Here is a 26,872-nt window from a genome sequence, read left to right on the forward strand (position 1 = left end):
AATCTATCACTTTGTATACGTGAATTCCAATTTTTCTGTTCCGCTTTTTGTGATCAACTTTATATTTATTTCATTTTAATGTTGTAACCCGGTTCCTTCTATATATCCTTGTGAAAATTAGCTCCACGTAAATAAAACCTTTATCCCTATACAGTTTATGCATTATTCTCGCTACATGTCATAGATCATTCATTCTTATCATGAAATATTTTTTTAGAGCTCTTTCCTTTTTTTAAGAACCTGTCACCCTTCTAGAATAATAAATAACTCCATCATTCTTGGAATTATTATAAGTTCCTATCATTAACTATTCTTCCGATCTCCGCCACAGAATGAATTCTTTCTAAGAAACAGCGGATGTAACATGCATAAAGGTCACAAGCGATAGTGTTCTAATTATCGTCCTTCAGATAAAGATAATGCTAGAAAGAGGCTAGTTTTAACAATGCTATTACGTATTGAAGGTGTTTTTCCATTTTCAGGGAAATTAAAAAAATATAAATGGATATACTTCAAATAATTATATAAGTTTATTAAATGGCATTGTCAAAACTGCTCTAGAACTTTCACCGGTACTGTGATTCTGTATTAGGATTAAGTAAAAAAAAAAAGTTTTTTTTCCAAATGAAAACAACGAGTAACAATGTAACTAAAAAAATATTATTATGTATGTGAGGGCCTTATCCTCTACTCTCTATGCTAAAGTTTCTTTAGTGCTTCACTGAAAATATTTTAGAGTGCAGCAAATGTAGCCGATGGGTAGTTAAAAGTGTTTTCACAACATTCGGTCAGAAAACTCAATTACTAAACAGAAACATACATCAATAACCCCTCCATTCTTGAGGTACTGTGAAAAAAGAGTTTTTTATCCCATTTCTATTCACCTTGTATTGGACCATTCGGTTTGAAGGTACTGGGGAAATAATTCAAGGTTAGAGTAAAGAACAAGAGATTGAGGGGGCACTCTTTGTTCCTTTAAATTTCATTTTTACGTTTTTCTGAATTCGAACCTCCATTTCAAAACTCCATGACAAATAATAAGGATTAATTTTGAGACAAATTTTTTGATTGAAGCCATTGTAAATTTTTTCACAAGACACCATATAATATTGAATTGCCCTCTAAAGCCTTTCCTTATTGTCTTCTAAGTGATTTCTATCTCCTTTTTGTTACCTTAAAAGTGTCAAAGAGTTAGTCGCCTTAATTGTGATTCCAGCAAATAACGTCAGCCTAGTAAATGGTGAAATACAGATCATAGTAGCCGGAAGTCTAAAAGCCTGTTTTAAGAAAAAAACGTCTAATTAGAAAAATTTTCAGTTAGAAATGATCCAGGAATGATAGCTATTAAACAGATTTATCTTAGTGGTAAAAGTTAATTACGAAACAATTCTTTTTTTAATCTTGAAAATCCAACAAAAATGACGGCGGATTGAACACCATAGCCGAAAGTCCTTGACTTGAGGTTTTGAGCCCCCTATCTTGAAAACAAGGACAATCAATCCTTTTGCCTCGATAATAATGATATGTCTCCTTTTTCTTCGGCAGAACTACCAAGCTACTGTAAAATTATAGTGAAGTATATTCGAAAGCTCTCACTCACATCCACGGGCTTTTTATAAATCTCTTTTGATGACGCCATCGTAATTGTCTAATGAAAACATTGATTTTATTTGATTCAGAAATTGCAACTATCATTTTGGTTTTATTTTGCAGGTAAAAGTTAATAACAAAGACAATCCTTCGAGAATTACGAAAAAGAGCTTCGAACGCTAAAGCGTATTATTTTTTTTTCCTTATTATTTTTAGAGAGCTAGGGTGGCACTGAATCGTTTTAGAGAGGTTTTTAAGAGCCCATTTGGCAGCTAATGCTTATATCCACGTGTTTTGTGCAGTCCGTCTTTATGACGCCATCGTAAAGAGGCCAAAATTGGATTTTTTCAGTATATCCAGAGTCAATAGGATGGGGAGCCAAAAAAAATCAAACAGTTCGTGGTAACGAACTGTAGTAAGAAGCGACCTGGCTCAATAGTAACCAAAACTCTAAAAAACGGAATTTCGATACCAATATGTACATCAAATTAATCGAATTTTAATGCCTATTTTAAATATAAGTTTCATCAAGTTTAGTCTTGCCCATCAAAAGTTAAGAGCCTGAGAAAATTTGCCTTATATTAGAAAATAGGGGAAAACACCCCTTAAAAGGTCATAGTCTTAAAGAAAATTGCACCGTCATATTCAGCGTATCTGAGAGCCCTACAGTAGAAAACTTCAAGCTCCTATCTATAAAAATCTGGAATATGTATTTTTTTGCCACAAGACAGATCACGGATGCGTGTTTATTTGTTTATTTGTTTGTTTGTTTGTTTTTTTTTGTTTTTTTTCATGTGTGATCGTATTGACCCAGTGGTCCTTAAATGTCGCGAGAGGGCTCATTGTATCGGAAATTAAAAGTTCTAGTTCTTTTTTAAGGGACCAAAAAAACTGGAGGAAACCTAGGCCCCCTCCCACGCTCATTTTTTCCAAAGTCACCGGATCAAAATTCTGAGATATCCATCTTATTCAACAGGGAGGGGTTGAAGGGAGGGGGCTATGTGGGGAAATTTCTATGGAAGAATTCGTCATGGAGAAAGACAATATTCATTAAGGGAGAGTATTTTCTAGCATTAAAAAATGAAAAAATAAATATGGAAAAAAATTCAATTAAAAGTAAGGAGCAACATTAAAACTCAAAACAAACAGAAATTATTATGCATATGATCGGTTCACCTCTTCCTAATACCTCACTCTTTACGTTAAAGTATTTTTAGCAATTTCAACTATTTATTCTACGGCTTTTGTGATTCAAGGGACATTCTTAAGGAATTGGGACAAAATTTATGCTTTAGTGTAAAGAGCGAGGCATTGACGAGGGGGGCGAACCCCCTCATATCTATATATATAAAAATAAGTTGTCTGTGTGTGGATCTGTGGATCAGGTGACGTCATGTTTCGGCTGACGTCATGAAATTAGTTGCCATCATTTTTGCTTTGAAGGTGACGTCATTCAAGTTATATAAGACATATGTTCGCGTAGAATTCTATTAATGTTTAAGTTTACAATGACTGATGAAGATGCTCAAAGAGTCTATGCCAAAAAACTTGCTGCTGATAGAGAAAGTCAGAAAAGAAAGCGTGCCGAGGAATCAAAAGAACAGCAAGGAAACAGGCTTGAGGCTAAAGAACGCAAAACCGCGCAGTTAGATGAAGATCCACCTGGACAGCGAGAGTATGACATATTAAAGAGAGCGAGACATATTAAAACTGAAAATGATAGCGATGATGATTGGGTTTGGGATTTTGACTTGGAAAAGGTCATCAATGACTACCAGATTTTAGTTAAAAAAACAAAGGTTCGGCGATATGTATTTCATAGTGAAGCTGAAAAATAAAGAAGAAAAAGAAAACTGAAAAAAGAAAAAAGAGAAATTACAGACTGGGATACCGGGACACAAATGACGACCGGGACACAGGGAATATAAATGACGACCAGGACACAGGTATTTAAGAATATCGTTCAAAGACAAATTTTTAATTGTAAGAAGACCGTTGAAAGAGAAATTTCTAATTGTAAAATGACTGAAAAACCTACAATGGCAACGGTACCACCATCGAAGTAGATAACCAGTGGGTTTACGGCCAACCTACCATCTTCAAAGATACCACGATAGGAAGACTCTACACCGTTCACCCCAATCAACATGAATGCTTCTTTCTACGCCTGCTTTTGGTGAATGTACCCGGTCCGACATCCTTTGAGTATTTGAGAACTGTAAACGGTACTATACATGACACTTACCGTAGTGCATGCCAAGCTCTGAATTTATTGGAGAATGACCAACACTGGGATAACTGCATCAATGACGCGTGCGAAACGTCAACCCCAAGTCAAATTCGTACACTTGCTCTCCATCAGCTCCTACAGAGTTATGGGAAAAATATAAGTCAAAAATGTCCGAAGATATACTCCATCGAAAACAGTTAGAGACGTCAGAAATGACTTTTGATTTTACATCAGAAATTTATAACGACACTTTAGTTATTATAGAAGATTTGTGCGTACGTATGGCAAACAAACCTCTTCAGGATTTGGGAATGCCTTCACCTAACCGTATCGCTGCTGTTTCGACATGTGTAGAATTGGATCGTGAACAAAGTTACAGTACGAGTGATCTATTGTCGTATGTACAAAATAATATTTCGCACCCAAAAATATAGACGTCCACGAAATCAACAATATTGTTTTGACCAAGATTCGAGACCAGGCAGTCCTTTGCAAGTCAGTCGACACAGTTTTGGAACCAAATGAAGCGGTTAATTATCCATCTGAATTTTTAAATTCCATATATCTTTCAGGGTTTCCACCACACGTGCTACAACTAAAAATAGGCGACCCACCAAAGCTTTGCAATGGCACGCGACTTGCCGTAAAAAAAACAATGGAAAGCCTAATAAAGGCGACAATCTTGACAGGGCATTTTGAGGGTAAGGCTGTTCTTATTCCTCGTATTCCCATGATTCCAACGGATCTGCCTTTTCAATTTAAAAGATTGCAATTCCCAATTCGATTAGCATTTGCAATCACCATTAACAAAGCTCAAGGTCAATCATTAGAAAAATGTGGTATAGATCTTAATACTGATTGTTTTTCCCATGGACAATTGTACGTTGCATGTTCGAGGGTCGGTAAACCTGACAATCTATTTATATGCAGCGACAATTGGACAGCGAAGAATGTTGTATATTCGCAAGTTTTACGCAGTTAATTTGTATTGTATCCATCTATCTATCTATCTATATAAAAACGAGTTGTGTGTATGCATGTTTGTTTGTCTGTAAAAAGAGCGTTTGCATATGACGTCATTATTAGTGCATACGGCTTTGTATATGCACAGACAATGGGAAAGCCAAGAATGTTGTATATTCGCAATTTTTACGTAGTTTAACTCCTGCAGACGAAATGAATGCTTGCCTGAAAAATTCTAATTTATGGGCACACGTAAAAATATTAAAATTAACTACAAATATGCGTGTCCGATTGCAAAACGATGATTCTGGTCAAACATTTTCAGATCAATTGCTGGCAATTGGAAACGGAAAGCTTCCAGTAGTGGGAAAGCCAAAAATGTTGTATATTCGCAATTTTTACGTAGTTTGAAACACATATATAAATCTATCTATATTCACAGGTGGGACACAGGGACACAACTACAATGGCGCGTAACTAATATGGCGCGTAACGACTTACGCGCGCGGGGGGGCTTGGGGGGGCGCGAAGCGCCCCACCAACTAGGTGTTGGGGTGGCGCGAAGCGCCACCCCAACAGCTAGTATGTAATAAAAACATACGAATATACAAGTTCCTTACGTAAGTTAATTCGCAAGTTACGAATATTTTTACTAACAACAACATTCGTAAGAAATTAAAAGTTCTAGTTGCCTTTTTAAGTAGCCGAAAAATTGGGGGGTTACTAAGCCTCCTCCCTGCTCCTTTTTTCTCAAAATCGCACGATCAAAACTCTGAGAAAGCCATTTAGCCAAACAATTAATTAAGATGGGAGTTTCGTTTTAATTATTTATGTGAGGAGAGCCAAGATAAAAACGTGCATTAATTCAAAAACGTTCAGAAATTAAATAAAAAAAAAAAGTTTCCTCATCAGCACCCTGCTCTTTACGCTAAAGTATTTTACTGTTTTAAAAAGTAGAGTTGAGAGACAGAGTCAAACTTTAGCGTAAAGAGTGGGGCACTGAGGAGGAAACAGCCCCTTTCATATACGGAGCAATTTATGTTCGTTTTAAGCTTTAATGTCGCTCCTTACTTTCAGTTTAAAAAAATAAAACTTTTTTTTAATTACCATTAAAGCCATTCTTGGTCAAAAACCTTTGGCCAAAGGCTTACAAAAACTGAAAAATGAGTTTTAAAAAGCTGCCCAGTGAAAAAGTATTTATATTCAAATTTGACACTGATTCAGGAATATTAAATGCTATTTATCTTTAACGTAAAAGTTATTTAAGAAAACATATTTTCGTGATTCCAACAAATTTTGAAACTCATGTGTATTTTTTTTTCTGGGCTAAAAGGACACTGGAACATTTCAGGGGTGTTAGTTGGTAGCCAAGCAAAACATTTAGGGGATTACAAAAATACCCTAAATTATAAAGTTTCATTATAAAGTTTTTTGCCCTTAGACAAGGTTTATATGAATTGGTCAGTAATTTTTACGTTACAAAATTACGTTTCGCCTAATAGGCTCAGGTCTAAGAAAAAAAATATAAAAAACTATGCTTTCCTGTGAGAGGTTCAAAATTTTCTTCGAAAATGTGCAGCAGTAAAAATTGCAATAATGTAAAAATATAATGTAATAAAACATAACGTATAATAATGTAATATAATGTAAAAATAAGAAAACTACAAAAGTTCTTTGTGTATTTTGACAGTACAGACAAAGTTATTTAATGTTTTTAGTTCTATAAAACCTCAATATATTTCATGTAGTATAGTATTTCTTAAATCATTGTTTTTTTTTATTTACAATTTCTCAAAGATAGTTGATGAAAATATAGGGGTTGAAAACCGCTTATTTATGATAAATACATACATACACACACACACAAGATACGGTGATTGCGACTAGGAGTGCAGAAAATCTATAATACCAAGTATTACCTACTTAATGTTAAGGAATACACTCAAAACTCTATTTCTAAGAACAGCCAACCTTACCTTGGGGAGGTGGTGCTTAGGTAAATTAGTGCTATAAGTTTAACTCTACTGTTAGTTTAAAAAGGAACTGTTTCTTTTTTTTTATTCCGGTAGTTTTCTGGTCCTTTTCTGAAAAGGTTTCCTTTTAACAACATCATTTGATTTATAATTTTCGAGAGCAGAAAAGTCAAAAGCTCAGATTTGGTATATGTACTAATTTTGTTTAAGCTCTAGTTTAGAACGACCTTATGATTTGGATGGTCGCGAAATTGACGAGTTGTCAGGACTGAAAGCTAGCTTTCTTTCTTGGGCCATCTTTCTAAAAGGGAAAAGAATCCGTTTTGTAAGCATTTCATCATTACTTCAATGTAGAGAACCTTCATCTTTTCACGAAGACCAAGTTTCTTAGTAGAAGCTTTCCTCGATTTTACTGTTTTTCAAGTGTTTTTGTATTTACATTCCCACCCGCTTTCTCAGGCTTATATAGACTTTTTCCATATTCTTCCAGGAAAAGCTTTCCTTCCCACAAGAACAGCTGTTAATTAAATTGTCTATGCCACTATCTTTTGAAACTTAGAAGAAAAGCCTATCCATTAAAAAAGAATCTGCTGCGTGGCAATCAGAGGGAAACAGAGACTCAAGTTTCTATTTCTAAGTTTATTAGCTCGTAAAAGGACAAGGCTGGCTCTAAAAGCAGCTGGAAAATAAGAAAGACTCGCTGGATTATTTTTTCGTGTTTCTTGTTTTGTTATGTTTGCAAACGCCACAAGAAAAGAAAAGTGTATTTTTATTCATCCATTAAAGTGGACTGAATAAAAAAAATAATTAAAAAATGCTGCTATAAGAAGGAAAGCTTTCTAAAAAAAAATGCTAATAAAAAAGGGAAATTGTATGCAAACGCGTTCTTTTCAATCAAACTGTGGTATTTAAACTATAGCACTAACTTAGCTACACCCTGCTTCTTCAAATTGAAATCGACCTAAATTGAAATCGACCTAAATTGAAATCGACCTAAATTGAAATCGACCTAAGAAAATGAATTTTGAGTATACTCCTACTTACAAGTATGCAATGTTATGCATCGCAGATACTCCGCAGTCCTAATCGTGACCATCTTATCATTTGTATGTGTGCATACATTTGCAATATATAAGAAATTTTCAACTACTAGTCCAAGTAATTTTTGTCCTGTTGGTTATTTTTAATACACTAGTTCAAAGGTAAGGCAAGGGCAACTGCAAAATATTTGCCAAGTGGAAGGCTTGAATAGATTATTTATACTTTTATGTACTCGTCTGAAGTGAGGTATGCCTCCTTTTTTTGCGAATAATTCAGACTCTGAAAAAAATCAGACTGATTCACTCTTCGATGGTTTTACCTTCTAAGTTACAAAAAAAAGATTACGGCAATTTAGCTTAGAAGAGCATTTCAAGATGGAGAGATAATGTGTTTTTTGAATAAATTGATGTTGTTTTAAATTAAAAGCTATCCCAAAATCCATCCCTATGCTACTAGAAAACTAACAATAAACCATCAACGTCACAGAACTATCAAACAGTTTGTGGTAACAAACTGTAAGCAGGAGTGACGCGGCTCAATAGTAGCCGAAACTCTAAGAAACAGAATCTTGATAACAAAAGATACATCAAAATAATCGAATCTTGAGGCTTATTTAAAAAGTGCAAAATTTATTGAGTTTAATGTTACCCATTAAAAGTTGCGAGCCCAAGAAAATTTGCTTATTTTTCAAAAAAGGGGTGAACTCCCCCAGAACATCAAGCGATCCTAATGAAAATAACACCGTCAGATTCAGCACATAAGAGAGTGTTATTGCAGGGGTTTCAAGGCTCCTATATACAAAATATGGAATTTTGCGTTTTTTGCTAGAAGAATAATCACGGATGTGTGTTTATTTGTTTTTCATTTTTGTTTGTTTTTCCCAGGGTTGATCGTATCAAACCACTAACTCTAGATGGCCAAGGGAGGGCTCGTTTGCCCGAAAATGTAAAGCTCTAGTGTATTTTATAAGTTGCCAAAAATATTGTAGGGTACCTAGCCCTTCTCCCACGCCCCTTTTTTTCCCAGAGTCACCTTAGCAAAATTTTGGGATAACTATTTTGTTTAAAATAGCCTAAAGATCTAGTAACCATTTCTTTGAGGTTGACTTGACCCCCACAATCCCCAGGAAAGGGCTGCAAGCTATGAGCTTTGACCATTGCTTGCATATTGAATTGGTTATCGGGAAGTATGCAGATATTTTTTGGGGCGGGGGATTATGTGGGAGGATCTTTAAATTGAGGAATTTTCTCGGTGGAAGGGAACTCTCTATAGAGGGGGAGCCGGATTTCCGGGCTCTGACGGTCAGAAACTAAATAAAGAATAAGATTTTTTCAACTGAAAGTAAGGAGCAACATTAAAACTTAAAAACATTATAAATTATTACGCATATGAGGGGGTTTCTTCCTCCTAAGAGTCTCACTCTTTACGCATTTTTTTTAGAACTTGAAAAAAAATTAATAGCTACTCTAAAATAATTGGAAGTTAAAGTTAAACTTTAGCGTAAAGAGCGAGGTACTGAGTAGAAGAGAGCCCCCCTCCCCGCATACGTAATAACTTCTGTTCGTTTTAATTTTTATTGTTGCTCCTTATTTTTAGTTGAAATTTTTTGTTTAATTAAGATATATAAATAGAACTTAACTAAACTTTAAACTGTAGGAAAAAATGTAACCTATGCCTTTTTTATTGGCCCTGCTGCAGCTTGGATCGAACCCCAGGCCGTATTTTGCCAAGTAGATATGTCCTACTACAGGTTAAAGAAATTTTATACTTTTCTTTAATTTAAAATACATCAGGTTTAAGACGTTTTCTGATGAAGTAATAATACAATTTAATTTCTAGAAAAAAATTAACGCTAGTTTGAAGTTTTTGGGGAAATATATGCCAAATTTAATCCAATTTAATGCAATTAATGCAATTTAATGCAAATTTAATGCACTGTAAAATCCTTCTTTTCGGTTTCATTATCATTGAAAACACAACTGAAACCTTATGGGTGATTCATTATGTGAGCCCGTAAAAACACTCGAAGGAATGGGAGTAAAAGTTTGGAAACTCTTTTTACCATGAAAATTGATTTCTCTTTTCAAAATACAGATTTTGCACCGTTCTGCATGTTTTTCTTCTAAGAAAAGGGGAAAGAAGTGTCAAATAATCGATCTGTCCTCCCTTGTTAGTCCCAATGGATTAGGTGTTCTTTTAGAAGAGAGATTTGATGCTTAAATGGAATACATTCTCTAAGTTCGAAAAATTTAGACTTGTATACATTTTGGTTTTCTTCTCAAAATTTTCTTTGGGGATGCAGGAAAAAGTACTAGCAAAAGGGCGTGGGATGCTCCAATATACAAACCAAGTTGTATAACTAATATTACTACTTGTCCCATAGTAATACGCTCAAGCGGTAGTCAATATGAAATGTGCCTTTTTGACGCTTTAGTTTGGAGATGCTTTGGAGATACTCATTGAACCTGAAGCTGTGTAAATTCAACAGGAACGTCTGCTCTATGCCAACCTGTGGATGAAGTCATATAATTTGTCTAAGGTTGCCTAGAAAATGTTGCTTGGATTAAAAAACAACTGTCTACGATAGCACTCAGGTCAGTGTTATCACCAAGTAACCAAAAACAGAAAAGGTTACTTGGATTAAGAAACAACTGTCTGCGAAGTAGCACTCACGTCAGTATTATCACCAAGTAACCAAAAACAACATATAAAATTTGGCAGCATTGGGACAATGACCCGCATGTGAAAATAACTACTCTACCTATCAAGTTGTTTAGTGTTTTTACTTGAATCTTATTATTATGCTGCGTGGCTACATGTTCCCATCTTCACGGCAGCTTTTATCCATGGCCTTCATTTCACACCTCCTGGATCCAGATCCCTCAGGTCTACAGAAGAATGGCAGTCAATCGAATACGTTAAGCCTCGTCAAAAATTAAGTGCAGGTCATTTCTCAACAAACTACTACTTTGATCCAAGTTTGCCCGACTTGGAGGTGTTCTGTTGCTGCCTTATGCACCTTAAAGTGGGAAAATACCAAGTCCAAGTAATTTTGTGATACTTGGCTAAGTGCTTTGCTGTCTGGTCAAGTGTTTCACATCCTTGGCAATTTATCTATGGCCTATATTTGACCCCTCCTGAGTCCGAATCTTCTGGATCTACGGAAGAGTGGTAGTCAATCGAATATAATAAGCCTCCTTGAAAACGAAGAGCAAGTTCTTTGGTCATTCCACAACGACCTACTACTTTGTCCCAAGATCTCCCGACTCGGAGCTATTCTGTTGCAGCTCTATGCACCTTCAAGTGGGAAAGTAACCAAGTCCAAGTAATTTTGTGACAATTATTGGGGAATGTTCAAGCGCTTTAGATGCAACCTGCAACATTAATTTACAGACAACTCCTTTGCCACCTTTTCTGCATCAATACTTGGCAAGAATCACATCACATATAGCTCTGAGTGGTCATTTTGATATTTTTTGTCATATCCTCATGAAATATTACTCTAATAGCTCAACCAATTAGAAGTCAAAATTAGTTCACTTGCTACGAAATTTATCCAGATGAAATAAGTTTTATCATCTTAGTTAACAACCACACATACTTTTAATTTATTTTCACATGGAAGAACGACAAGATCATTATTTTTCTAAGGAAGTTTGGACACTGTAATATGAACAAATATATAAGAGAGACGAGAGAGCTTAGTCGTTTTTCTACAGTTTATTTTTCTGAACAAACATTCTTAAAATGGTGTAGAGAGGGAATTTGAGACACATAACTTTCACATTTTCAGGGAAACCAACTCAGAATTCCTAAATGAAAATTGCTTTAAGATATGTGCTATGGTAAGCAGAATGGAAAATGGAAAGAGCCGAGACGTCAGACCAGCCAAAGAATGAGTAAAATGGTGGATTGACACCGCTATTAGGGTCACACAAAGAAGTTAATGCTGGCTTATTATTGGAGAGAACTTTTATTAAACAAAGAGACATAAAAAGGATCCAATATCTATCTATTAGGTTTACTTTTTCCTGGAAACAATATCCAGAACAATGAATAATTTAATGATGAGCAATAGAAAATATTTTGGCCATAATTTTAGGGTGCATCTGTACTTAAGAAGTTCGACAATGAAGGCGTCAGTTGAAAACGTTACACAGATTACGTCAAATTTTCTCCTTAGGCATTATTCTATGGATATCTTTGCTTCACAGATAACAACTGAAGAATGATGTGCAGCAATTATGAGGATTATAAATTAGACTTTTTCCGTATGCTTAACAATTTTTCATGTCTGCTTTTATGTTCGACAATTAGAATTTTTTATGTATATGCATTTTTGCGAATTTTCTAAGTCAGGCGAAAATTATAGGAAGGAATTATTTTAAAAATAATCTTTTAAACCTATCCTGGCAGAAAAGCTCCTGCACCCCAAGCTTGGACAAATTCAACACCCTATATGCTAATAATGGCCCTGGAGGAATTTACTCTTTCAATTTCTTTATATTGCGTGATTGTTGCTCCAAATACAGTTATTTTGATTATTATGGTTCTTGTTAAATAATTAAATAAAAAAAATCAACTGAAAATAAGGAGCAACAATAAGCTTAAAACGAATAGAAAACATTCTATATGTGAGAGGGATGCCCCCTTTCTGAATCACTCACTCTTCCCACTGAGTCAGACAAAAATTTTAGGGAGGATTTTCTAAATAAATAATCTGTTAAATCTGTCTCGGCAGAAGAGATCCTGCACCCCAAACTTCGACAAATTCAACACCCCATATTCTAATAATGGCTCTGTAGGAATTTATTCTATAAATTTCTTTGCATTTGGTGATTGTTGTTCCAAATATAGCAATTTTGATTATTATGGTTCTTGTTAAATAATTAAATAAAAAAAAACTGAACTAAAAATAAGGAGCAACAACAAACTGAAAACGAACAGAAAACATTCTATATGTGATGGGGGCTACCCCCTGCTCAATCCCTCACTCTTCCCACTGAGTCGGACAAAATATTAGGGAGGATTATTTAAATAAATAATCTGTTAAACACGTCCCGGCAAAAAAATCCTGCGTCAAAAACTTCGAGAAATCCAGCACCTTATATGCTAATATTGGCTCTGGAAGAATTTTGTTCTTTAAATTTCTTTTTTTGTGATTAAAAATGTTTTTTATTCTCTAAGTTTTGTGATTGCTGTTCCAAATATAGTTATTGTGATTATTATGGTTCGTGTTAAATAATTAAATTTAGAAAAACAAAGCAATTTTTTGAACTAAAAAATAGGAGTAACAATAAACTTAAAATGAATAGAAATTATTATATATTTGAGGGGCTGCCCCCTCCTCCATCCCTCACTCTTCCCACTGAAGTTTTTTAGCACTTTGAAAAAGCTTCTTATTCTAAATAAATGGTTCTTGCGTTTCAGGATTCGTTCTTGAACAATTGGGATAAAAAGCGAACTTTAATGTAAAGAGCATGGAATTAAGGAGGGGCCAGCCCCTCCTCAATATATGGAATCATATATGGAATAATTTCTCTTAGTTTTAAGCGTCTTTAAGTGCTCGTTTTAACTGCCTTTAGTCACTTACCAAGGGCACTAGAATAAGGGCAGAAAGATTTTTAATTTACGTTTGAATGAGCCTTTTTCCGATCTTCTAGCACCAGTGGTTCGATGCGTTCATTCCTGAGAAAAAAGCAACAACTAACACACATCAGTGATCTTTCTCCTGAGAAATATACAAAATTCCACATTTTTGCAGATGGGGGCTCTGATATGCTGAATGAGATAGTGTGATCTTCAGTGAGATTCCATGACTTTTCAGGGCGTTTACCCCGTTTCCGAAAATCAAGCAAATTTTCCCAGGCTCGTAGCTTTTGATTAAACATAATGAATTTTATAAATGTGGAATCAGCATAAAAAACCATTTCTTTTGATCTGTCTGCTGTTATCAAAATTATGTTTTTTAAAGTTTCGGTTACTATTGTGACGAGCTCCTCCTTACTTCTAGATCGTTACTACGAACTATTTGATAACATTAAGATGAATTTTTCAATCTTAAAAGTTGAGATTTTGCAAGTTTTATGTTTGGAATGTGTCTTTGTCATGAATCAGCAATCAAAGTCATATAGTAATATGGAGAAGAACATAGTACCCAATATAGAAAATAATCCAACTAGTGTGGGTGAATTGCAAAATGGACAATTTGGAAAAAATGGACGTCCATTTTGTACATTGTTAAAGATTGTCTATTGTCGTTGTTCATAGAGCTTTCTGAAAAGCATAGAACTTTAATAGGACTATAAGGATATTTTATAGAATTTTCTAAAAAATATTTAAGCTTAAGCATGAATAAACGCAAAAAAAAACCAGTAACGATACAAAGGTTATTTCAAAGCTTGTTCATTTTCAAAAAAAACGTCATTAACAGCAATGACAGTCAACAAGGATTCTCTTTACTCTTTAAACTTGTCCCTCAACACCATTGACACACTTTAAACAAATTAAAGCGTTAAAGATTGGAATTCATCACTGGAAAAAGGCAGTTTTTTCAGAAAAATCAAAGTTTCTTAGCCAGTATTGTTCAGCATTTACCCTATCAATTTCCACCAAAAAAGGCAGAGTGTGCCTAAAAGGCTGTAACTCAAAGCAACGAGTGTTCTGAGCCTAAGCCCCCTAAATCTGTCTTCAATTGATCATTCAAAATCTTTCTTCCGCTTATTTCTATTTTTAGTACTTAACCAATCACTATTGCCCCAAATTATCATTTAAAAAATCAAATTATCACTTCTTTATTTGTTCTATGTGTTTAGTATAAATGGCAAGTTGATTAGAAACGCAGTGGCATTTGAATTTGTCTTTACATTAAGCAAATTATTCATCCAACTTTGTAGGTAACAACTTTGTTATTCAGTAAACTATTCAGACATTAGAAAGCCTAATTGAAAATCTGGATCCCCAAGACATAAATTTATTGCCTTGTTATTTGTGTGCCGAGCCCAAACTTAGCAACACTGTGTAATAAAAACTTTCCAATGAAAAACAATTTACTTTTTTTAATACTAACAATGACAATGATTAAATAGTGCAAAATGTAAAGGGGAAAATTCTAAGGCGTAATTTTGGGCAATAAATAGTAAACATACCTGCCCAAGAGGAGGGATAGGAAGAATATTCTTTTTATCATGTTTAAAAATAGACTTTTCTGTTGTCAATGATGGCAAATGATTATGTTTACTCCTAAACTTAGATCCTCCTAATGGTTTGGGCTTTCACCAATGATAGCAAATGAATATAATTTTTTTTTTAATTTAATAATTTATTCCAGAAAAAACCCGTGGGCCATAGGAAAATTACATAACAACAAACAAACACCAAATTAACTACATTAAATTAATACTATTTAAAGAAAACGCTCCCGATGTGCCGCTGCAATCCTTACAAATCTTGCTATCCTTTTAATACTCAGGAAATTTGTCTCTTTCATTCTATCTAGGATCCATATCTCATTCAATTTTTCTTTACCATACATCTCTCGCCTCCAATCATTCAATTCGACACATTCACACAAAAAATGTATTAAACTTTCATCCTGAGATCCACACATAGGACAAGCAAATTTTTTATATTTTTAAAAAATTTAATACTTTGGATGTTAATTTAGAAAATTATGACTGCGTCCAGGTGTTGAAGATGGATTCAGCCCCTTTGGAGAGAGGGTAAAATTTGGAAAATTTCTATTTTCAACTCGCAATTTTTCAAAAAATAATATCAATAATTATTTAGTATTTTTCAAAAATAACTCAGCAAACTAAGTACAGCTTGCTTTGTCGAGATACCGTTTTTGGGAGCGAGTATTCTCTTGTATCATCGTACTGTGTGTGGACTCTAGATGATTATTCTGCCAAGTGTAATATTTATTAGCTGAATCTATTCCGTGATTTTCAGTCCTTTCTGTTTCATTTGCCCCTTTTGAAAGATGTTAATTCTTCCATATCACCCTTGAAAGTTAATTCTGCAAATTAGAACCAGCAACGCTGGCCCATTGCTGCTTACAATTAGATCCACTTTTCGTCTATCTTGGGGAAACGTTATCACGGGAAAATCCCAAAAAGTGGCTGCCCTGGTTCTATTGTTTGCATCGGGTGTGAGAGCCACGTGAAGCCATTTTGGCTCTCGTGCAAGTCAGATGCTATTCCACGTTGCATTTATGTAAATAACTCTTAAAACCTTGACAAATTAAAAGCTTTTGAGTGAAAATATGTTCTCCATGGGTAGTACCACTTTAAAAGTGACCATATTCACCGATATGATATGATAATAACAAAGTTTCAAGATTCAAACTAAATACAGTTATATGGAAATGATCTCGAACTATAAATGATTCTATCTAATCCTTAATACACACGCTTTTACTTCTCAAAAATATCTTCCAATAGTTTTCGCGGATATATATAATGCGCAGTATGAGATACCATAATGCACGATAATGAGCCGCCGGATGCCCACAGAAAATCTTCTAGTAAATTTCTTAGGAATCATGGAAAAAAGCCTCAACTATGCATCAAAAAGCCCCTGTTCGCACTTATAAGTGGAGACCCAAAACACTTCTAGTGAGTCTTAACCTCGCCTACCCAATTGAATCGACTCCATAAGAGCAACAGTCTAGAAATTGTTGCGAATTCTAGTCCAAAATATCCAAAACTCGTCGAGTTGATTTAGATGCAAATACAAACTTCCACCGAAATTACAGGATTCCATTGTCTTTGTCGGGTTAGTTAAGAGATAGAAATAAATACTAAAAAAATTAATAGACATCTGCTATCTGCATAGTTAAATGATATATGTGCTTAACATAGGCTACTATTTAGTATGTAGATATAAACCTTTCCCAAGATGACAAGCTCCGGACAGAAATCCTAAAATCTTGGAAAAGACTTTAAAGAGCCGCAGCCCTGGTTCACAGCAGACAAGAAGTGAACGATCTGCTCTTCACTTCAAGCGAAACTTTTGAACCCACGCCAAAGCCTCATGACACAACAGAATCAGCATTCATCGAATTTACTACCACCTTCAGTTCTGTTCTTCTAAATGGACGGTGACTCCTAGAGATGGGGGGTTTTTGGAACTGCTGGGCTACTCTCATCACATGCACCTCCCCACAACAATTAGATTTGCAAACCCAAAATTTAACCTACTATAATTCACTATATTAGATAAACATCTAAAAAACCCTCTCCGTTCTGCTATTGCACGATTCTCACAATGATAGAATTACATAATTTTCTCGTAAAATATACACTTTTACCCCCAGTCTTCAAATTCGATGTACTTTTCCGCTACTCGAAGCATATTCTAGCAGGTTGCTAAAAAAGGTATAAACAGGTAGCCTGGGCTAAATCCTTAATGATGGCTTCCATCACGTAAGAGACTTAGTTTCTGCCGAACAGCTGCTCTTCTAATAATTGCATGAAAGGGTTCGTACCAGCCAGTAAATTTGAAGGCTCTCGTATTATGAGCGTTTCGTAATTTGGAAATGTTTTCTCATCAAATTGACGAGTTATGGTTAAGCATAATCTACGATTTTTGAGGAGGGCGATCTAAATGTCTAATTACTTCCATTTTAAGCGGTCAACACAGCCTATTAGTGTTGCTTAATCGTGAAAAATGGGGTGCATATTTTCATTTACTGTATTATAGAGAGAATAAAATCAAAACTTGAATATTCGCTACATAGCTCACCTTCACATAGCTAAATTATTTGATTCTATTTTCGGTTAGTTGAATTTATTACTTTTCTTCGAAAAAGTTTCTTTTATCGTGACTAGACGTAATTCTATGGTTCCTACCGTCGATACAGAAGGAGTGGGGGTTCAATGAGTTAAATTTAAGTGGGGATATGTTGAAATTAGGTTCAAGTTATTTGGAAAAACAATAAAATCATTTTTTATTACAAGAATTTTGATGATTTGCTTGAAGATACGAGCACCTATTCGTGAGCTAGAAGACACTCGAGAACGATATATGTGTGAAGAACGTTTTCTTTTAGTACATTATAGTAAGAACAAAATCACAAGTAAATATTTATGGACTGTGATATTAGCTAACTCAAATTTTTGTGTAAATACCTCTCCTTACTAGAATTAAGAAAGTTTAAATTCTTCATAGAGGAAAGGGGCTTGCACATCATTTGCCATCCATAGTCCCGTATCATTACGGTATTTTTTGTCGTCGCGGGAGCATTCCAACTATGGTTTTCTAGGCTCAATATAGAAGGTGTGGGGTGTAATAGGAGGAGGAAGTTAAATTTAGGTGGTTGACGTCTCGAAAATAAGATGTATTTAGTACTGTATGAAAAAGTAAAATTTAGCTTTTTTTTAAGGAAAACCCTGACCAATGCCCTCCCCCAAGAGAAGGCAAGGACATGCGACGATGAGGCCCATGGCAAAAATGCTGGGGCATCTGTAGCCCCCCAGAAAATCTGGGGAAATGTGACAACCTCTTCCCAACACGGCCATGATGCGCCCCCTTCAAGACCTTCAGTCATTCTATATGCCGGGCCTTCACTACATTGCGGTGAAGTGGTCGGACCTTCTGCGCTCCCCATGCAAGGCCATGGTGCGGGGGCTTCTACCCCAATGCAAGATGGAGCTGTCGATCTGCACGTAAATAAAATTTATTGACATTGTTTCGTAAACCTTATTTATTCCCAACAAAAAACTGACTGTTTATTCTAACTAATGTATATTCTTGTTCAGACTAATACTTCAGTGTAAGGAACTAGCCCAAGGCCAGAACCATAGATAGCAGGACAATGAGAGAGTATTGCCCTATCCTAGGGATATTTTTTTCTTTTCAGCCTAAAAAAGGCATTAAGGGGCTTTTCGCTATGATTTAACGCTATAAACTAAATTTTTCTGGAAAGTATTAAGAACACCGGTGTATTACCCATGTTAGAAATTCCTTTTAGTTTACTATGCAACCTTTTCGATAGGTCTGAGGGAAGACCCCAGGGAAAAAGTTAAAAATAAGACATTCCTTTTGGGCTAACGAAAAAGGGAATAACTTGGATGTTCCTGCTTCTAGGAATAATGTATTCTAATGACAAAAACAGACTGTTCCCTCTAAGAGGGGGGATTTGAGGGCAACAATGGAAATACACCATTCTTTTGAGGTCAATAACGAGCACTAGATCGTTAGTTCTGAAGGGTTTAAGGATCCTTAACTAATATTAATTTCAACATAATAACCTTCTCACAGCTTACAATCATAAATGCTTCAATGGGAATATAAAAATTTTTCAGGTTACGCCAGAAATCCCAGCATGGATCAAGGATCTGCTGACAGATTTCTTTGATGAAGATCCCCCGACGATGAATACAACCTCCCCCCGTAACTTTTTATGACTCTTTAAAACATAGTAATACCTGAAAAGTAAAGGGATAACTTACATTTAAGTGGTAATTTCAGGTCATTAAATTTATAACTGGTAGGCTGGGGGGCTATGGACCCGAAGAGTCACTTTGGGAGTCCATGTATGATCATTAAATTCTTAACTGGTAGTGTGTTACTTTTACGTATAGTCTACTCTCTTTGAGCCTAATATAAATTATTTCAGAGGATGAAATCAAGAGTGTTTCAATAAGCTAATAAGCTCTTATTATGTTGTAGGTTCACATACCGGCATTACCACCTATGCCAAGGGCGTACATTGAAAACACATTGTTGCCACCGATGCCATTCCTTGAAAGTCTATGAACGGCTCAAATGGAAAGTGAAGGTTAGGGGGCATATAGTTTGGGGATGAGACCAATTAGTATACTTTCCCCCTGCTTTGATTTAGACAGTTTCGCGAAGGAACTCAGGCTCGACGTAGAATTTTGACAAGTGCTATCTAGCGAGGTCGAGCGAGTGCTAGAGGAACAGGCGCCCACCCTTTATAGTAATTATGGAAATATTTTACTCATAATAATAAAAAAGGTGGATAGATGTATTACCCGCTTTCGTTGATAATTATAGCAATTCTTATCATGTATCCATCAAAATAAAACCAATAGAAGCAAGTAGAAAAGAAAATGAAAACAAGGTGTACACTAATTTATTTCCTTAGGTCAGAGTTCAAAAGCCATCCATAAACAAAATGAACGCTAGTGATTTGGTTAGAATTAATAAAAGTAACTACCAAATTTCTCAACTGAAGTTGAGATCAAATTTCAAATAGCTGCAGTGAAACACACAACCCCAATAACGTATGAAATATCAGAAAAAATAGTAAATTCGTTATTAGCAGTTTTTACAAAAAGAACCCCTGGAAGATATTCAATATAAACTTTATTCTATAAAGTTGAATAATTTGGTAGCGAATATAGTGAAAAGTAGAGAAATATAACGAAATGTAGTTCAAAAACTTGCCTTGGAACGGGCTTGATTTTGTGACCATGCTGAAGAGTTGGGTGCTTCATTTGTTGAAGCAGAAGATAAAAATACAAATATGAATACTGATAAATTACATAAAAATGACCCTAATTTAAGACGATGATTACAGAATCTGGATCAATCTTTAAGCAACGCAGCAAGTATTCAAGCAAGAGATCAAGCTCACTTAAATCAAGCTATTTTACTCCAAAATAAGCCAAATTTCATTACTAATGTTAGTTTTGGGATAACTGAAGAACTTTTGAGAGATATCAGTAAGGACTATGATCGTAAGGGACTCTATTTTGAAATGCCTAGTTCTTATTTAGAAAATTATTAATATTTAAAAGAGGCTATATATGAATCAGGAACACTTAATCAAAGGTATGGGGGAAAGATGAAAGGTGCGAGATCTAGTGAATTCGAAAAAAAAGTCTCAGTTCGTAAAAATTGACAGAAGAAGTCTAAGAGCTATTAAAGATATTATTGATGTTATACAACCTCAGGAAGAAACTGTGATTTACATGAATTCGAACGATATTATTAAAAAATTATATAGTTTGCTAGGTAGCAGGGCTGCTTGAAATATATCTTATGAAGTGAGAAATGAAGCTGCTGTTGACATGCTCGATTCATTAATCAAAAATAAAATTATTAAGCAAAATGACTATTATACTATTTACAATAACAGCTTAAGATTTGAATTTTATCAAGAAAAATACTTTTCTAATAAATGGTTTTGATTATCATTAATGGTAACAAAAGTAAAATTGAATAGTCCGATACTAGTAATTCGATCCCGTTACATCGAGAATCTGATTTTGTTGTCATACCCAATGAGTTGTTTGATGAAGAGGGTTTGAATTATTTCTTATTTCTTGACTCTTTATTTCAATTCATCTTCAGATCGATGCCCAATCAGATATATCATCCAATCTAGCAACAATGAAATTTTTTATTACTTAGAAACAGAATTATAAATTTTGGTTTAATAGTGATTTATGTTTTAGTTTAGGATTTGAAAATGGAGCTGAACTAAGTAGTACAAATAATGAAGGGCAAAAATTCCTAATATTACAAGAGATGTTAATAAAATACTTATTCTCTGCTCATTAGTTGATAGCCCAATTATGAATGGGAATACAACCTCTGATGTGATCTGGAGTTTTGCTCCAAAATAGAACCTAGAACACTAATCTGTGAGATTCTTATAGAAAGGCAATGTTTTTCAATCAATCGAAATGGATTTATCAACGCAATAAAAATGACTATAATTGATCAAATAGGTAGGTTAACTGATCTGAATGGAGAGAATATTAAATATGTTTTGGATTTGAAAAATTTTACTGAAGGTATGTAATAAAATTTATCTGCAATAAGTATCGACTAATAAGAAATAAACATTGTATACAATACAGTATAGTAGTAGGATTGGTAGCTTCTTTAAAAGTATCTCCAATTCCCAATTATTGAAGACTCTCATAAGAAATATAAAAGATGAAGCTCATTCCATGTTTAACGCTATAATTAGGCCTCGACTGGAAATATTTAAAAATAGAGCGATTTAATATGGAAAAGATTGAATAGATTATAATAAAAGAGAGTTAAATGATGTGAGTTTTCTAAAAGATATAGTTTCAAATCAAAAGAGAAATTTAAATAAACATCTTGATGAGCAGATGAAAGGCTTATTGGACAAAATTATTTTAGGGAAGAGAATTGAAGTACACTACCCTCAGTGGCAATCAATGATCCATCCCCACTGTTTGAAAATCTTTTAAAGTTTATTTAATAATATTTTCCATATATAAATGGCAGTGAATCAAGTCGTTGCTCCTTGTTGGAAAATGTTATTCAGTTTTCCAACCCGATCTGTTTTCGTAAGGGAGAGACTTTTAATTTTTCCTATGCTACTGATATAATGTAATAATCATTAAATTTGATTTAATATTTAGTGGTAGTTCGATATCAATATCTAAATAATTGTTATTATCTTTCCCTTTTCTTTCAATAGCCATTAAAATCATGCCTTTTCTAACTTATTAAATTTATTTTCAAAATCAGCAGCTTTAGAATCCACGCGCTTAGATGCAAATAGATCAACCATTTTGCCCTTAAAATTAATAGTAATAACGATGTTTATATGCTACTGTAAAAATCGTTGGTGAGCTTTAGTATAATCTTCATTAGCATCACTGAAATCACATTAAAGTCTTCTTGTGGATATTTATATCCATTTACTCTGAATTCTGTTAGTGTTCATATGGTCAAATACCATATTGCTTTGCGTATAACTGTTACTTTTTTCAGATTTCTGTAACACAACAACAATTTTAGTTGTATTACAGCGTTCACTGACTACCCTCCATATTAATTCTTTATCCGTTTTATTATGACTTTTATAGGTTTTACACGCTTCCAATCTTAATTCAAACGAGCTGCCCTTACGTAATCCAGCTTTTAACTGTTCAGATCTCTTCGTTAATCCAGCTTCTAATTGAGTCACTATGGGTAAACTGGGATGTAATACTGATAACATCCATGATAAATATATTACATCCACTTTAAAATTTTGAGCTCCAGATTTTCTAATCATATTGGGAAATTCGTTTCTTTTTTAACATAACTTGATATGTAGCGTCTCTAAAAACACGATTAATATCTTTAAAAAATCCAAATAATCGTCATAATAGTAAATAATTCTAATCACGTGACTTCCTTTTGTTTTATTCATTCTTTTAAATAAATAACTTTAAAAAGCTGTTATTTCGTTTTGTTATACCTGCTGCAACAGGTGTAAAAGTACTTTCAAACTCGTTTTTTGCTTTAAAAGAATCAACGGACTGGGTTTATCTTCATATCAAAACATATTTTTAGCTGCGCTTCGACTATAGTCATCAAAAAATTCTAACAATTTTTTGACAGTTGTAATTATACCTTAAATAATCAATACTTTCAACCACATTTTCATCGATAATATATTCAAAAATTCTGAACGAATTAAGTCCATTATTTGTTTAGGTGGTGTTTTCCCCTGTTTTCCAAAATAAGGCAAATTTTCTCAGGCTCGTAACTTTTGATGACAAAGACTAAATTTGATGAAACTTATATATTTAAACTCAGCATGGAAATTCGATTCTTTTGATGTATCTTTTAGCATCAAAATTCCGTTTTTTAGAGTTTCTTTTACTATTGAGCCGGTCGCTCCTTACTACAGTTCGTTACCACGAACAGTTCGATGATGCTGTAGAGTTGCCTTTGAAACGGTAGAAAAAAAACTTGAATGTCTGCCAAAAAAGGATATTGCAACCATTTTCATGAATTTTTCTTGTCTTGGGAAACGAAACTATAAATCATTTATGGAAGAAAATCTGTTATTTATGGTTTACACCAAGCAAATGGGTAATTGAGAACGGAAATGAGAAATAAAATAAAGAATTTGATAACTCGATATCGTAAATTTGAAATTGAAAAAAAACATGTAAAAGCAAATTCATTTTTTATTTCTTTTTTTTGTATCTGAAAGAGAGGGAAAACCATTGAAAAGAATAGCAATCATATTTTTGCGTTAAAAATCCGTTAAATTGGCGATCCCTTTCGCATATCTAATTAGTGCGTGATTTACCTACTATTGGCCCTATTTTATTCAAGTCTACCTGTGGAATATCTAATAGCCTATTTCTTCCTGTGAAATAAAGACTATTTTAACTTATATTATAATAAGTCCTTCATGTATTAAAGACATACCTTCTCTGATGTCCATATTGATCCCTGTATTTCTGCTGTTTCCTTGCCTGCATCTCATCAGCAAGAAGGATTAGGTTTAATAAGTCTTCATCAGACAAGGTTTGTTGGTTGCGCTGGGATACTCCTCGTTTGGTTCTATTTTTCTTAGCTGGTGCCTGCGCTGGGTGTCGAGCATTTTCTAGTCTCTTACGAGCTGCTCTTGAGCTAAAATATAAAATTATCCACTTAAATAATTTCAAGTGCTAGTCTTATGTGCTAAAAATTTAATATACTCTTCATTGGTACTGGGCAGGCACATAAGGGCTAGCAAAATTTGTCGTATATCTTGAGAATAAATAAGGTAACGCTTGCAAATCAACTTAAAAGTTACCATCACCTTTGCTGTCACGTCTACATTTTTTCTCCTCATTATCTTATGAAAGATTGCTGTCTCTGTAAAATTATTGTCCGTCTCATGCACTAACGACCCGAGCGGTCGGTAATGATCTCATAACTAAACCTAGCGACTCATTCCCTGCAGAGCAAACCCATGTAACTACCAAAATCGTAAAGTAATTCGTTGGTCTACAAACCCTGCATTAAAAAATGTATTTATTGTCATCGCTTTTGGTAGTAAGTCTCTTATCCTTGGGGAATTCAGAAAACTTTCCCTTGGGACGGAAGGGGAGCCAAATCCTGGAAAGGGTGCATTTTGAGGTCTTGATATTTTAATTTCCGCTAATTTTCTCCTTGACCCTCTCAACATTCCCTTAATTCCTGAAAGTTTCCTGAAACTTTCAACTTGACAACCTTAGACTACCCCAAGATATCACAGATACTGCCTTTTTACTGACAGAAGTTGTATATTGTCTTTGGATTTAGTCCAACTCCCTCTACATTCCATGAGAGCTTAAACTTAATATTCTTAGCCTTTTCTGAAATAATCCATACAATTTCGACAACCGGGACGCACATAGTGTCTTTTGATTTGGTTTAACATTCTCTGAAGTATTCAACTTAATACCCTTAGCCGTTCCTGTTATGTTGCAGGCGCGCCCTTTTGACAGCCTGTATGGTCGTAGTGTCTTTAATATAGTTTAATACCCCCCCTCAACGTTCCCTCGAAGTTTTAACTTAGCACCCTTAGCCACCCCTAAAATACTGCAGATGCACCCCTTTGACAATCTGAATGCACATAGTGTCTTCAGGTGAAAATCAAGGTCCCCTCCAGCATTCCCCGATATTTTCAACTTAATACCTACAGCTGTTCCTGAAATATTGCAGATACACCCTTTTGACAAATTTAATGCTTATATTGTCTTTTGATTTAGTTTAACACCTCCCTCAAGATTCCCTGGAAGTTTCAACTTAATGCCCTTTCTTGTTCCTGAGATAGTGCAGATCCGCCCTTTTTTCAATCTGGATGCAAAGTGTGTCTTCTCATATAATTGAACGTCCCCCTCAACGTTCCTGATATTTTCAATTTAATACCTGAAGAATGTTCCTGAACTATCGTAGATCCGGTCTTTTGACAACCTGGCTTTATACTTTTTATACCCTTTTAATACCTCATACCCTTAGCTTAAGATCGCTATTTTGAACGAAATTACTGTCTCAAAAGTTAGATTGCATGATGGAGATCGTGGGGTTGCAAAATAATACTAAAAATGGTTAGAAAAAAAATTGGTAAGGGGTTTTGATTCTTAGAAAGGGCACTAGAATTTACAATTTCAATTGATTGAGCCTCTTGCGAAGTTGCTATGACAACCCATACTATATGAAATGGTTTTGGGAAAAAATAAAATGAAAAGATACTAATTAGTACATTGAAGTTTTATGGATCTTTACAGCCAGAACTACCGCTAGAGCTTTGGTTCTGGCTGTACCAGTAGTCAAATATCTCCCTAATTAGGCAGAATATTATCATCTCAGGACAATCTTCTTATTAACAGAGAATTTACACATGAACTTTAAGAGTTAGTAATCTCATCCTAGATCAAATTGGCCAGACTTAGTGGTAAAATTAAAGAAACGGTGAAAAATGAAAACTAAGAAAATTTTTAATTCTTGAAATAAATTAGTATAAAATTCAAACACTTCGTAAAAATCCTCCGGTAAACTGTCCTCGGTGTTCAACAGGATTTAAAAAAGTAAAAAACAAACTTGATAACAAAGAAACAAAATGCCCACCTTTAAAAGAGGAAAAAGACAAATCAAACAGATCGTGGTAACCAACTGTAGTAAGGAGCGACCCGGCTCAATAGTAAACGAAACTCTAAAAAACGGAATTTCGATTCTAAAAGATACATCAAAAGAATCGGATTTTTATGCTGATTTCAAATATATAAGTTTCATCAAATTTAGTCTTTGTCATCAAAAGTTACGAGCCTAAGAAAATTTGCCTTATTTTGGAAAATAGGAGAAAACACCCCCTGAAAGTCATAGGATCTTAACGAAAATCGCACCATCATATTCAGCGTATCTGAGAACCCTACAGTAGAAAATTTCAAGCTCCTACAAAAATCTGGAATTTGTATTTTTTTTTGCCACAAGACAGATCACGGATGCGTGTTTATTTATTTATTTAAATCACACCATCGCATTCAGCACATCAGAGAACCCTATAGAAAAAATTTCAAGGTCCAATCTACAAAAATGTGGAATTTCGTATTTTTTGCCAGAAGACAAAACACGGGTGCGTGTTTATTTGTTTTGTTTTTTTTTCCCAGGGGTCATCGTATCGATCAAGTGGTCCTAGAGTGTTGCAAGAGGGCTCATTCTAACAGAAATGAAAAGTTATATTGCCCTTTTTAAGTTACCAAAAAAATTGGAGGGCAACTAGGCCCCCTCCCACGCTCATTTTTTCCCCAAAGTCAACTGATCAAAATTTTGAGATAGCCGTTTTGTTCCGCATAGTCGAAAACCATAATAA

At 34.5% G+C, this 26,872-nt stretch overlaps 1 protein-coding gene across 2 annotated transcripts in view; it reads right to left on the minus strand.

The window, feature by feature from the left end:
- The window catches only part of LOC136042857 (uncharacterized), a 138,198-nt gene that overhangs the window by 20,789 nt on the left and 90,537 nt on the right, over nucleotides 1-26,872 (minus strand). For both annotated transcript variants that reach the window (XM_065727792.1, XM_065727787.1), the window contains exon 6: nucleotides 23,962-24,165. In XM_065727792.1, coding sequence (XP_065583864.1) covers nucleotides 23,962-24,165 — 204 coding nt within the window. The remainder of the gene's footprint in view (nucleotides 1-23,961; nucleotides 24,166-26,872) is intronic.

This window comes from Artemia franciscana, chromosome 2, assembly GCF_032884065.1.
Source record: "Artemia franciscana chromosome 2, ASM3288406v1, whole genome shotgun sequence".
Taxonomy (NCBI): Eukaryota; Metazoa; Arthropoda; class Branchiopoda; order Anostraca; family Artemiidae; genus Artemia; species Artemia franciscana.